Source organism: Hipposideros armiger, unplaced genomic scaffold, assembly GCF_001890085.2.
Source record: "Hipposideros armiger isolate ML-2016 unplaced genomic scaffold, ASM189008v1 scaffold_221, whole genome shotgun sequence".
In the NCBI taxonomy this organism is placed as follows: domain Eukaryota; kingdom Metazoa; phylum Chordata; class Mammalia; order Chiroptera; family Hipposideridae; genus Hipposideros; species Hipposideros armiger.
Window position 1 is genome coordinate 1,108,725 of NW_017731571.1, and position 12,959 is coordinate 1,121,683.

The following is a 12,959-nucleotide window of genomic DNA, read 5'->3' on the forward strand; positions in this document are numbered from 1 at the left end:
CACCCTCCTTGACATTTTATCAGGTAGGGAAATGTTGCCTGATCCTAAAAGGAAATTTTGCAAACGGTTGACTTTTGTTAATCTCCGGTTTGGTGAAGTAGGAGATAAAAGAGCATTTCTTCAGATTAGAGTTTTAAGCTGAATTTCCTCACCCCACCCCACCCAAATTAAAAACCACAGCCAAACCTCCAGGACTGCGTTTGGGTACGTTGGGGCCAGCAGCCCCACAAGTCCTAATAAATGAATTAGCGTCCCAGAAAGGAGCTCGCTGCGGGGCTGATATTGATCAGGGTCAGCCGGTGTGTTTGCCTGCGATTGTTTGGGAGGCGGTTAATTGAGTGTCAGTCTCGGCCTGTGTCGTCTTGCTGGCGCCGGGTGCTTTTTGGATTTGCTAATTTTCGTTAAGTGTCTCTAGCCGGCTACTCGTCCCCTGTCTACCCAGGAGAACTTAGCGGCTCCTACTGATCAACAGTCTGTCTGTCTGGGCTTTATTGATCACAGGGCGGGCGGCTTGAGGCGGATACGCCGAGGAGAGGGGGAAGGCTGAAAGCAGACCTGTGCCCCTCCGCCCCCTTTCCTGGCTCCGGACTGGACCCCCCCTCGGCCACACGCGAGCCAGCGGGGCTCGGCAGGGGCGCCTTGGCCGACGGCGCACGCCGGGTGACCGCCACTTGTCCCTGGGGCTCCCAGAGCGCGCGGCGTGGCGGAGTAGGGCTTCCGACGGCGGACACACGGGTGCCTCGCGTGTTTCGGGTGGAACAAAAAAGAAGCCACCGACTAGGGGACGCTGGCCCAAGGCTGAGTTATGAGAGTCACGGAAGGGTGCCAAAGATAGACCCAGCGGCCGGGCTCGACTTGCTCCTCCCGAAGGTCATGGACGCGCAAGCCTCCGCGAGGGGGAGCGCCGGAGACAGAAGCCGCAGGGCCCCAGGCCCCAGACGCCGGCGCCGCGAGGAGCCGCGGGCAGGTCCCTCCCCGCCCGCTTCTGGGCCCGCCCCCTGGCTGTGGGTCGATTGACTGGGGCCTGACGGCCAATCGGACGGCGCTGGCGCAGCTGGGGGCGGTGCCGGGGCAGGGTGGTGCCGGGCCCGCTCCCCGCGCCGAGCGCTATTTACGGCGCGGAGCCGGGCTGGGCGCTGGCGGGAGCTCGCGGCTGGCAGTATCTGCACGCGCTCGCGGAGCCTCTGCCTTCGCGGAGTGTCCGAGAGGTGTGAAGCCGTAGAGCACAACCCGGGACTGCGGCGCCGAGCGCAGCGAAGGAGCCGGTGCACGCAGCGTCGGCCCACAAAGGTCCCCTAGGCTCCTCGGCACGCCCTTCAGCCGCGCTCCATGCTCCGGCCGCGGCCGGGCCAGTCGCCCCGTCGCTGACGGCGCCCGCCGCCCCGGGCAGCACCGATGCACGGCGCGCTCCGGGAGTCGTAGGCTGCAGCTGCGCCGCGGCTCCGGGACCGGCGGGGTTGCTGCAGCCGTGGGGGGCGTCAATGGATCGCCATTCCAGCTACATCTTCATCTGGCTGCAGCTCGAACTCTGCGCCATGGCCGTGCTGCTCACCAAAGGTGGGTGCCCGCCGGCTAGCTGGGGCGCGGGCTCCCCGGGGAGGGGCGCGCGGGGTCCGGAGGCGGCCGCCGTCTCGGGCTTTGAAGCCGGTTGCCAAGGCTTTGTTAGCGGCGGGCGAGGCTTCCTCCCGCGCCGGAGCCCGCAGGTCGCGACAAGTTGCCTGTTCTTAGAAGTCGCGGCGGTGGCTTCGCGGCTGCCCCCTCGTGTGTCCCGGGGCCGGCGCGTTCAGATGGAGTCAGACTTCAGGGCAAGTGGTTGTCAAAACGTTTGTGTAAGTCTGTCTGTAGTGAACGTCTGAACGTTGGCTTCGGAGAGCGGAGCGGTCGTGTGGGCTTGGGCTCGGACACTGCCTCCCTCCCCACCCCGGAGCGACCGCAGACCCCTGCTCCCCAGTTACACTGCGCCTGACTGAGCGCGTGTGTGTCGGTATATCTGAGTGTGTCTCTGTTGTGAGTGTATTTCTGTATTTGAGTGTCTCTGTGTTTGAATGTGACTCTGCCCGTGCCTCTGTTGAGTGTCATAGTCGCCATGTCTCTGTATATAGAGTGTGCGTCTGTATTTGAATATGCCGCTGTCCGTGAGTGTTTCTTTGTGTGTGTTTGAGTGAGTGTCTTTATGAGTCAGCGCGTGTGTGTGCCTCCCTGAGAGTGTAGGTGTCCGGGGTGTGTGTTCATGTGCATGAGTAGGTGCTGTGTGGCTTCTCAGTGGCTGGGAGGAGTCGGCTCTGTCAGCGGTCCCATTTCCCACACACCTCATATTTTACAAACACTCCAAAAAAAAAAAAAGACAGTAGTCAGTTTCTTTTTTTTTCCCTGCAGGCTTTCACCTTTTAGGTAGAAATAACCCAAACTCCCTCTGGTTTTCAAGGTTCCCCCACCTACCCTGCCACGAACTCTACCTTCTGTTCTGTTAACAGATAAATTTTTTAAATAGGAAGCGTTTATTTAGCTTTCGCACCCCCCACTTTTCTCTAATTGCCATGTAGCAGGCATGAGGTTAAAGGATAAGCTAGCCCAGCAAGGATGATGTGCTACAGTATTTATTTATTTTGGAAGGAAGGGTGTAATTAACCCTAAATAACAGCCCTCAGAGCCTGCAGAGGGGAGCCTCCTGGCCCTATCAAAGGCCAGCAGAACAGGGAGGGACTGAGGCTGACATGAAGTCACAGATACCGAAACTATGTGCCTGATAATGATATAATTAGGGGATCAGAGATTTCTGACTGCTGCGGACTTCAAAAGCTTTAAAAGAAGCCAGCAGTCTCTCCTGTAGCCATCTTGACTAAAGCAGACATTTTTGTTTAATCACTACATACAGTAACAAGAAAGGGGGGAAAACAGAAGAGCATTGTTCACTGTTTCAAAATACCAGTCCCCTTTCTGGCCTTTTGCATGCCACAGGAAGAAACTTTATGAAACGACAGAAATATAGTTTTAATACAGTAATACAAAAGTTCATTCAACTTGCTCAAATGTGGCTCCAATTTAAAACAAAAAAAAGTTGTTAGAACTTTCCTAGTTACCTGTCAAAATTTTATTAGACTATTTTAGGTCATTGAAACTATAGTATGTTAAATAGGCTCTCATAAACATTTAAGCAGCATTTCACTTGTATTCAGGTTTGCTTTTTCTGCACTAGGTCTGAGGTGCATAGGATCAAAGTTGACTTTTAATCTGTTTTATTTCTACTTTTAAGCCTATAGATGGAATTTGTCAGAGTAGGGACAGGTAGTCATCACCACAGGAGACTGGTGCGCTTTATAAAGTGAAAAAATCAAATAAGCTGGAAAGAGACGAAAAGAGCCTCTGCAAAGCAAGGTCCTAACTTGAAGGTCTTACGGGAGAAGGGACCTGGGCCCAGACCTAGGACAAGAGAGCACAGATTTAGGATTAGGAGCAAGACCTCCAGCTTTGGATGGTTAAACTCTGGTTGCCCAAGATCTGTGTTTAGTTGGTTGGTCTTTTTAGAACTGAAGCATTAATAGTCTCTGGTGAAAACTGAGCATACCATACAGTGGCCTGGAATTTGGACAGATAATTAAATGAGACACCTTACTCAAGGCATTCACAAAGAGGAGGAGGAAGAAAGGTGAGGGTGGGAAGGTGTTCAATTTCAGAGCAGAGGTCTTACTTCAGCTTGGGAAGCTGGGAAGAGGTGTGTGCATTAGTTTAATTTATAGTAGCTTTCGCTGTGGCATGTGACAATGACCAGAGTCCACTGGGTCAGATAGCATACTAGTGATAACTTTGAGACTCGGGTTATTTCCACTAGAAATTGATGTTAAAAGCCTCAGATCTTGCATTTGAGGCAAAATGTTAACTGACTTGCAACTCACAAAATAAGTTTTATAAAGGAAACTTTTAATCACTTCCTGTAGAAAAATTTGAGGTTTCCTTAAGGATTTTTCATTCAGCCAGCAGAGGATTTTCAGTTTCAGTGTTTCCCCTTTTAGATCCCATGTTGAATTACATGTAAAACTGGGGAGTTAGGGGGAGGAGAAGTTAGCCTTGCAGTTTTACACCCTCCCCTCCACCCCAACTTTTATGACTTTCCATTTGGGCTGAAAGAAATTGACTTTGGCAAGCAAACCACTAATTGTAAACTGCCTAGTTCCTGTTTTACAATATACTGACTAAAAGCTCCTCTGCATGAAAAGATCTTTATAGGCAAAGTTTGCCTTTTCTAGAGAGGTTGCAAATAGCTGCCCAGTTTCATAGTTTTAAAACCTCCTGACTGGAGCAATTTCTAGATTGTTGTGTTTCTAGTTAATAACTTTATAAGGTGTTAGCTAAAGCTCTTAAATCTTGGCACAGCTCTTCGAGGTAGTAAACAATTCAGTAGTTCCGATCAAATATTTATACTGACAAAATAAAAAAGCCCAGCATTTTCATGTTGTATGGTTATGTAGGATTAAAATAAATAAATAAGGTAATTTGGCTTATGGTAGAAGTTATTGTGATTATTGTCTTTCAAAAACAAAAGTAGTATTTTTAATTACTAACTTATCAGAAACCTAAATTGAACTTTTATTCTCTGCGATTAGGACTCAATACATTTGTAAAATTGTATTGAACTGGATTGAAATTCTGTTGTAAGCACTCAGCTGAATATTCTAAAAGTTAGTGCCTTTGAGCTTGGGGTTTAGCTGTCGCTTAAGCAGATGCTTTATCTGGTCTCCAAAGCAGTTTGACACCAGTTTCTCATTGTTTTCAGGTGAAATCAGATGCTACTGTGATGCTGCCCATTGCGTGGCCACTGGCTATATGTGTAAATCTGAGCTAAGCGCCTGCTTCTCTAGACTTCTTGATCCTCAGAACACAAATTCCCCACTCACCCATGGCTGCCTGGACTCTCTTGCAAGCACAGCAGACATCTGCCAAGCCAAACAGGCACAAAACCACTCTGGCACCGCCATGCCCACATTGGAATGCTGTCATGAAGATATGTGCAATTACAGAGGGCTGCATGACGTTCTTTCTCCTCCCAAGGGGGAGGTCTCAGGTAGGTAGAAACCCTTTCTAACCAAAATGCTCGCCTGACCGATCTATAGGCTTGGGACAGCTCCGACTTCGAATGTCTGCTATTGATTTTGTTGTTAATGTAATTAGAGACACCAGAGGGAGAAGCATGGCTGGATGCAAAGATGCATCTCTACTGAGGAGCTTTTATGTCTGCCTGAGCATTATATATCTGTCCACATAATAGGTTTTGCCTGTTTTTTCAACATTTTGAAGACATTAAAAGACCATTATTCCTCAGTAATGACAATCTGTAAACAAATGTTTTTGTAAGCTTTTTTGCATCATTATTGTACCATTTATTTTCTAAATATTGTTGACTTAATTGTAAGCTTTTTAAAGGGTGGCCTTGTTTAAAACGGATAGATGATCATGAATCGCTACAGGAGGGGTTAGAGTTTGATCATTATGCTCCTGCCTCTTTAGGACAAGGAAACCGGTATCAGCATGACGGTAGCAGAAATCTCATCACCAAGGTGCAGGAGCTGACTTCTTCCAAAGAGTTGTGGTTCCGGGCCGCTGTGATTGCTGTTCCCATCGCTGGAGGGCTGATTTTAGTGTTGCTTATTATGTTGGCCTTGAGGATGCTTCGAAGTGAAAACAAGAGACTGCAGGACCAGCGGCAACAGATGCTGTCCCGTTTGCACTACAGCTTCCATGGACACCATTCCAAAAAGGGGCAGGTTGCAAAATTGGATTTGGAATGCATGGTACCAGTGAGTGGGCACGAGAACTGCTGTCTGACCTGTGATAAAATGAGACAAGCAGACCTCAGCAACGACAAGATCCTCTCGCTCGTTCATTGGGGCATGTACAGTGGGCACGGGAAGCTGGAGTTCGTATGACTGCGTCTTATCTGAACTGAGCTTCTTGGACGCTTGAAGGCCTTTCAGTTCTGCTGGACAGGAGCACTTTATCTGAAGAAAAACAAACTCATGTAATCATCTTTGAGAGACAAAATGACCTCTGCAAACAGAATCTTGGATGTTTCTTCTGAAGGATTATTTGCACAGACTTAACGTACAGTCAAATGTATTATTTGCTTTGAAATTATGAAAAAGCAAAGAGAAGAAGACTATGTACATACACACTGTTACCAGGGTGATGTGCATCTGAGGGAGCTGGGATGAGCACCTAAATAAACCCAAATGTGCTCTGTGTCAGCTCCTACATCTGGATTTATTGTAAAGATTTTAACAAATATATATATATTTTTTGTCTGAAATTTAGTAGTGTCTTGTCATAAATTAAAAACTAAGTGGGAAGTGTAAAAAACTACATGTTGATTATACAAATGAAGATCTGTTACTCCCGATAGGGTCTTACTAGGATTTGGCTTGATTTTTCTTTAAAAAACAAAAACACAAGATCAAGCTCTTGTTTATTCTTACATGCGCATGTGTAATTTTCTTACAGTGTGTAGACTATCTTAACTGTAATTCCCATCGTTCAGTGTCTTATCCACAGTTTTTGTTTGGATCATTCCGGTTTTTAGCTTTCATCCAAGAGAAATCTTAAATGTATTTATACCAGGTCAGATATGATTGATCAGTTTCTGAAGTTGCCTTAGCAAAGGTACTGTTATTTATCAACTTGATCCAGTTGCTCTGGAATACTTTTTAAATGTCTACCTCCAAGCCAGGAAGAAAAAACATAAACGAAAGTTTTTTTTTTTTTTTGGTTTTTTTTGGTAGTTAAAGTTAGTCACTGTCTGTCTACTTCTACTGTTGACTCTGTCTCAAACCAAATTAAATATTTTGGACCCCATGTTAGCCATACTTTATTGTACTGTGCTCCCAGTTTTCAAAACTTCCTTCAACACAGTATTATACTAATATTTTATTTTATTCTTCTCAATTTTTAGAAAGGTTTTCAATAGTGAACATTATATATCAATTGAGATTTAAATAACACACAGTGCTACTACTTTTTCTTCCCCAAATTAACATAACCAAATAGAACATTGACTTTAGCCACTAACTTGATACACTAACGGGTGTTTTCATTCCTGTAGGACTTTCTGTCTGGCAACACTGCCCAGCCTGAATTTAAGCCCATGCCATAGTTGTGTACTTTTCCCCCGAAATGGGCCTTTATTATCTTAAATGTGACAATGATTTGTCATGTAGGGTTGTTTTTCTCAATTCTTTTGTATATTTGAAACTTTTGCTTAAAAAATGACCTCTTGCCTACATATTTGAATATGGGGTTTTCTTTTATGAGTGTTAAAGGATTTTTTAAAAAGCGGTTTTCTGGAATATTTTATGATAAGCATAATTTGGGTCATTTAAGACAGATGCAGTAGCCAAATTCATGGATGAATCAGAGTTGAAAGGACTAGTCTAAAAATGAATACCTAGATTATTTAATAATCAATAGACCACAGCTCCAAACAAATTAGGCTATGGAATAAATATGCATTTTAATAAATGACATAATTTGTTTTGTGCTTCTTGAGATTTGACAGTTTGTGCATGCATGACTTAAAATTTACAAAAGGTGTTAAAGTTTTCTGTGTGTCAATTTTTGAGGGAGCCAAAGGACTGTTAGGCTTGATCAAAATTGCCCTTGGTGAAATTTCCATCTTCACCTCTGTTTTCTAGCTTTCAATCAAATCACAGTAGTTTTGCCACTTAGAACTGAAAGACTTCTTGCTCCTTATGCCTTTTCATTTCATGTACAGCATCATGCAAGTGCAGTCATTCTTTAAGTAGCCTCTATATCAGTTTTGTATAGTTAATTTTCTTCTGCTTGCCCTATCAGTCTTATTCACCTCGTTTCTTCCCAAGTCCCAGTTAACTAAGAACTCAGCAATTCATTAAGAAATAAAGCAATGAAAGATTTAAATTCATGGGCTCTGAAACACTTTGAAATCAGTAAACCCCGTGTTGCAGGATAGGCCTGGGTCCAGGTGAGAGCTAAAATCACAGAAATGTAATGGGAGATGAAGGTAGCGTGTCCCCGCTTGGTCCTGTGCTTGCTGACCTGCGTCTTGTTCGTTCTCCTGTAAATTCATGAGGCTGTTTACACCTCCCTGTCGGTGGGGTGGTGGCACTGTGCCCATGTTCTCTTGTCAGACTGGGTGTTCTGGGGCTCAAGTTCTAGCCACTTAAATAGACTGGCCCTGTCCCTTTAGCTCATAACAAATCCTCTTAATGTCCTCTGATTTACTATTTGCACACATCCTTGCCACCAGTCTACGCATAACTTGGCCTTTCAATGAAAAGACTGCAGGTTTCTCAACTTGGATTTTTACTAAGAACTAAATATAGCTTCTTTTGCTTTCCTATGAGAGTGTAGAAGTTGCCCAGAGGGAGATAAAGGACCCTTCATGAAATAGCTACCTACCTACCTGACTCAGTGATGTAAGAATGGTAATGACTGGTTTATTTGTTTTTCCCTCATAGAGATGTTTACTGTGACTTTGAGGTGTCAGCACAAGGCTGGGCTAACCAGGAACAGCCCTTGTTTAATATTGACATAAAATTCTCCCCCCCCAAAAAAAGTAATTTTCCTTTCTAAGTGGAAATTTGCCCAAACCAGAGACAAATGGGACCAAATTTGCCATGTTTCTGTATCTACACCCCTTACATTGTACTTCTTTCAAAAAAATTGATCTGTACATGGTTATGTCTTTTATGGCATTCCCCCCCCCCCTTATTTTGAATGGCTCAGAGGCTTCCTAGAAATTGACTGGTGTGTCTCTAATTTCTGCTGAACTGATTTTATTAAAAACATTGCACCATAGGGGGTTTGACCTTCTAAAATACCAAACATGTCTGCTTAGAAAATCACAAAGCTCTCCTCTGAAGAGCTCGTAAATCTGGTTTCAATATGGGTTGATTATAGGCTAAAAGCTTGAAAGCAGTGGCATCTAGTATCATGAGTCTGGGACTAGCCTTTTTGGGGCCAGGACAGCTTTTTTCCCTTATAACCTAATTGGTCCTCTTCTCTGTCTCAGCCCAAATAACTTGAAACCTCAAAAGTTACATGGTGTGATGAGGCTGAGCTCATACAGAGCAGCGGTCAAGCTCACTTTGGAGCCTCACAGCCTGGGTTCAAATGCTGCTTTTGTCCCCACTAGCTGTGTGAACATGGGCAAATGACAAGCTCTTTGAAGACTCAGTTTTGTTACCTATGAAATGGGGGCAGTGATAATACTTTAGATTATTGTAGCCATTAGATATACAGTAGCCATTCCTATCGTACACAAGTGTCTCGGGTTAACTAAAGTAACTCAACATCCCTCAAAAATTGGAGAACTTGTGCCTATTATTTATACAATGGATATTTTTACTTGACTTTTTCATATTTCAGATCTTTGTACATTTGAGATTTGCAGGCCCTGCAGACTGGATTTAGTATTTGTAATATTTGCTTTCAATTTACTGCTTTTATTGGGTGTTTGGAAAAGTCATGACGTATTTTTCCTATGTTTTTTGTTGCAAAAATGCGTCATGACTTTTCCGACAACCCAATATTTAACCTCTTGTATTTACCGATTATGTTGGTTTGTAATTATGTCTTTTTGGAATAATCTAGATGGCTACTGATAAGAACATTTTAATTTTATGTACTTACTTTGTTTTTGTTTTTGGTATGTGGCAGAAGGAAGTTATCTCAAGAGTTTCAGCTGCTCCAGATGGTTAATCCATTGAGAAAACCAAGAGTCAAGTTAAATGACAGATAATGTTTCAGAATTGCTTGAACAGTTTGTATCTGATTGATGCATTCTGAACAAGTGCTACCATCAATTATAATTTGCCCCATAGGTGCTCCAAACAAAATATAAATAGTTCCACAACTGGTTTGGGGACTTTGTGAATTTGGGGTGGTGGTGGTGGGGGGCAGTTAGTGAAAAATCCATTGGAAGAAGTTAATTGACTCTGTGGATCACAGTTGTAACAGAAAAACATAACTGCTCCAGACACCAACTCACTCCTCTTTTCCTCCACCCAGTTCATTCTGTCAATGTTGCCCTTATTCTGCTGATTTAAAGGGCATATTGTTGATCTGAGAATTTGAGAACCAATGAAATAATGAAATTAAATGATGTTTCAAATTTCTACAACTCTTTATTTGCACATAGTTTTAGACAAACACATTATTGCTAATTCGCTAACACTGCACCGTTCTGCAGCGTGGTGATGTAGTTCACTTGTCTGCCATTCCATCAATTTAGAGATGGAACTGGGAAGGTAGCAAGCCTGGGTTTAACCAGATAAGGGTTTAGTTCTTGCAGCAAGGCAGCAATTTTCCAGTGGACCTGCTTTGGGGAGTTTCGAAGTATTTTTACTAAGGGAGGCCTATCAGCCATATTTCTGCAAACTTGCCTCGCTCTGTGAATATGAAGAGGGGTAGCTGGAAAAGCATTGCTGAGCCATCTTGGAAGATAACTTTGGATAAGCAGTGAAATAATATCTCAAGGCATTTGTCATTCCTCAAGACTTTTAAGGGATTCATTTTATTTGGTGGCAAGTGAACAGATGGCCTCTTAGGGACTATTTCATATTTTGTTTAGCCATCTGAATCTTGTAGGTTAGATTGATGTTGGACTAAGCCTGAGCAGAACCCTGGAAAGATGAGTTGGTAATTATTTGTTGCGTGCTACACGCATGCCATGCTAGCCCGATAGTCTTTGTAATCCTGGAATAATTTTACATTTAACAATTTTCAAGGCAGTGTGTAAGTACATGACGGAATTTGTGAGAAGTCAGCCATTTGTTTTTAGACATGTGAAGACTAAGTTGTGACGAATTAATAAAGTCAGAGGCTGTTGTGTAAATTCACTCTGAGAGATCTCACATTACAAACCTAATGGAACAAAAATTGTTTTAGCAGTTAAAACCAAGAGAAATACAGAAAGCTCTTTATCCCGGTCTCTTCCCCTTGGAATTTCCCTAGGGAACTGATGAGGACAGTGGAAAAACACAATTCTAAAAGCAGTTTCTTACTTCTCAAGTGTTGGAAGTCCACTTTAAAGCATTTTTTTAGTAAATTTTCTGGATGTGCTTTTGATACCATAGACTTTAATTCACAGTTGCCTTGGTAAATGGGGTATTTCTCACCTGGATTTAGGGATTAAACTGTGAACTCCCAGTGGGGGGGCGGGGATTGGGGGTGGCGATAGAGGGTTAGGATCAGTAGCCTTTGAACGTTTCCATAATCCAGCCAAAGGGGAGAATGAGATGAAGGACAGATTAAAGCCTTTTGTCATCAGACATCTGAATTCAGGTTGTCAGTAAATAAACAAAAGCTTCTCTTTTGTTTCTCTACCCTAAACTGTTGTTTTACGGATTTATAATTTATTTACTTATTTATTTTTTGGTACAGGAGGCCTAAAGGAAAACAAATTGCTAGTGAAGGGAGCTGAGGAGAAAATTCAAATGGGTCTGAAAATTAATGAAGCATTGCTAAGGTCAACTGCCACCTTTTAAATTTGGGGCAGTCTCCAAGCGAATTTAAGGATATCACCACTCCGCATTAAGCTAAGACTTGTACTTTCAGTTTGGTGTTGTAAAATATACAGAGTTTCCATCAAACATGGTTTCTCTGAGGAGGTAAGAACAAGCAGCTGAGAGTTATGTTGGTTCAAAAAGTGAAGAACCTGGGCTCAAAGGGCTGACTTAGTATCTCATCAGTAGCTCATCCGGGCCATGCTGGGGCAACTTCAGCAAATTCTCTTTTCTTCTCTTGAAATGAACTTCTGACCAGAGGCTATAATTAAAGCAACAAACACTTTGCTGCGTCTTTCGTTCAAGGACATACTGAAAGTTATAAATGACCTTCCCCCTCTCAAACAATAAGCATGTTCATTTGAAGATTACTTTTTACTTAAAACTCAAGTGACACTTATGCATCCATTTAGTTTTGTAATTTAGACTTTTATGTACTTTTTATTATATTGTTATATAGTGTTATCTTATTTGCATAAGATAATTATCTTGTTTCTTATATGCATAAGAAAATTACTTATGCATAGAGAACTTTAAATAACCAAAGGTAAATTTTTTATTTTTTTTTAAGATTTTATTTTTTATTTTTTTATTGGGGAATTAGGGGGATAGGAACAGTGCTGGGGAATTGGGGGAAGGGGAACACACAAGTTGCTGTCGTTTTGTTCTTCAATCTAGTTGTGGAGGATGTCGCTTCACTGGCCCAAGTTGGCACCATCATCGCGCTCTTCTCTGGCGAGGCAGATCAGTCGCCGGCTTCTGGACGACCGCTCACTGCGGCTGCTGGCTACACACGGTAGCCCATGGCAACCCACTGCCACAGGGGCTGCAGCCTACGCCGTCACCGGCGACTCAGGGCAGCCCAGCTCCAGGTTGAGCTGTTGTTCAGCATCTTAGCTGTAGAGGGCAGTGTAACTGGCCCTCATATGTGGGATCTGAACCAGGGCCCTCTGGCATCCCAAGCGAGTTCTTAACCATCGCGCCACTCGGCCGGCCCCCAAAGGTAAATTTTTTAAAAAAATGTGTGTGTGTGTGTGTGTGTGGAGGGGCGGCGGAATTATCATCCATGCCTTTCCAATTCTTACATTGTATTTAGTTTTCTGTATTTTTATTTATTTAAAAAATTTTATATGTACATATATTTCTACTTTCTACGAGCCCTTGCTCAAACCAATGTCAACATGCTCCCAGTAGCATTTGTTAGAAATATGAATAAAGTGAGGCAAAGAGAAACCCCATTTCCTTAAAAGCAGCGCAGTTGTCGACATTTTCAAAGGCAAACTTCTTTGATGGAAGTAGAAAAAAATGTATTGTCTCTGCAAAACCTGATGGGGCAGTGATCACGCTTGAGTCAAAGCTAAGCCTCCTTTGGGATTCTTCCCACCTGGCCACCAATTTCATAGGCTGAAAAGCACGAAGATGGCGCTG

General features: G+C 43.5%; 1 protein-coding gene across 1 annotated transcript; it reads left to right on the forward strand.

Annotated features, from left to right (window-relative positions):
- The first annotated feature begins 1,132 nt into the window (after positions 1-1,132).
- Positions 1,133-6,949, forward strand: BAMBI (BMP and activin membrane bound inhibitor). The gene is made up of 3 exons (XM_019654410.1): positions 1,133-1,557; positions 4,772-5,059; positions 5,503-6,949. Exons 1-3 carry the CDS (start codon positions 1,482-1,484, stop codon positions 5,919-5,921), a joined length of 783 nt encoding a protein of 260 aa, XP_019509955.1. The 5' UTR covers positions 1,133-1,481; the 3' UTR covers positions 5,922-6,949.
- Positions 6,950-12,959: the final 6,010 nt, after the last annotated feature.

Coding starts and splice junctions, on each gene's coding strand:
- BAMBI (XM_019654410.1), top strand. CDS start 1,482: ATGGATCGCCATTCCAGCTACATCTTCATCTGGCTGCAGCTCGAACTC. Junction 1,558..4,771: donor GGCCGTGCTGCTCACCAAAG/GTGGGTGCCCGC, acceptor CATTGTTTTCAG/GTGAAATCAGATGCTACTGT. Junction 5,060..5,502: donor TCCCAAGGGGGAGGTCTCAG/GTAGGTAGAAAC, acceptor CTGCCTCTTTAG/GACAAGGAAACCGGTATCAG.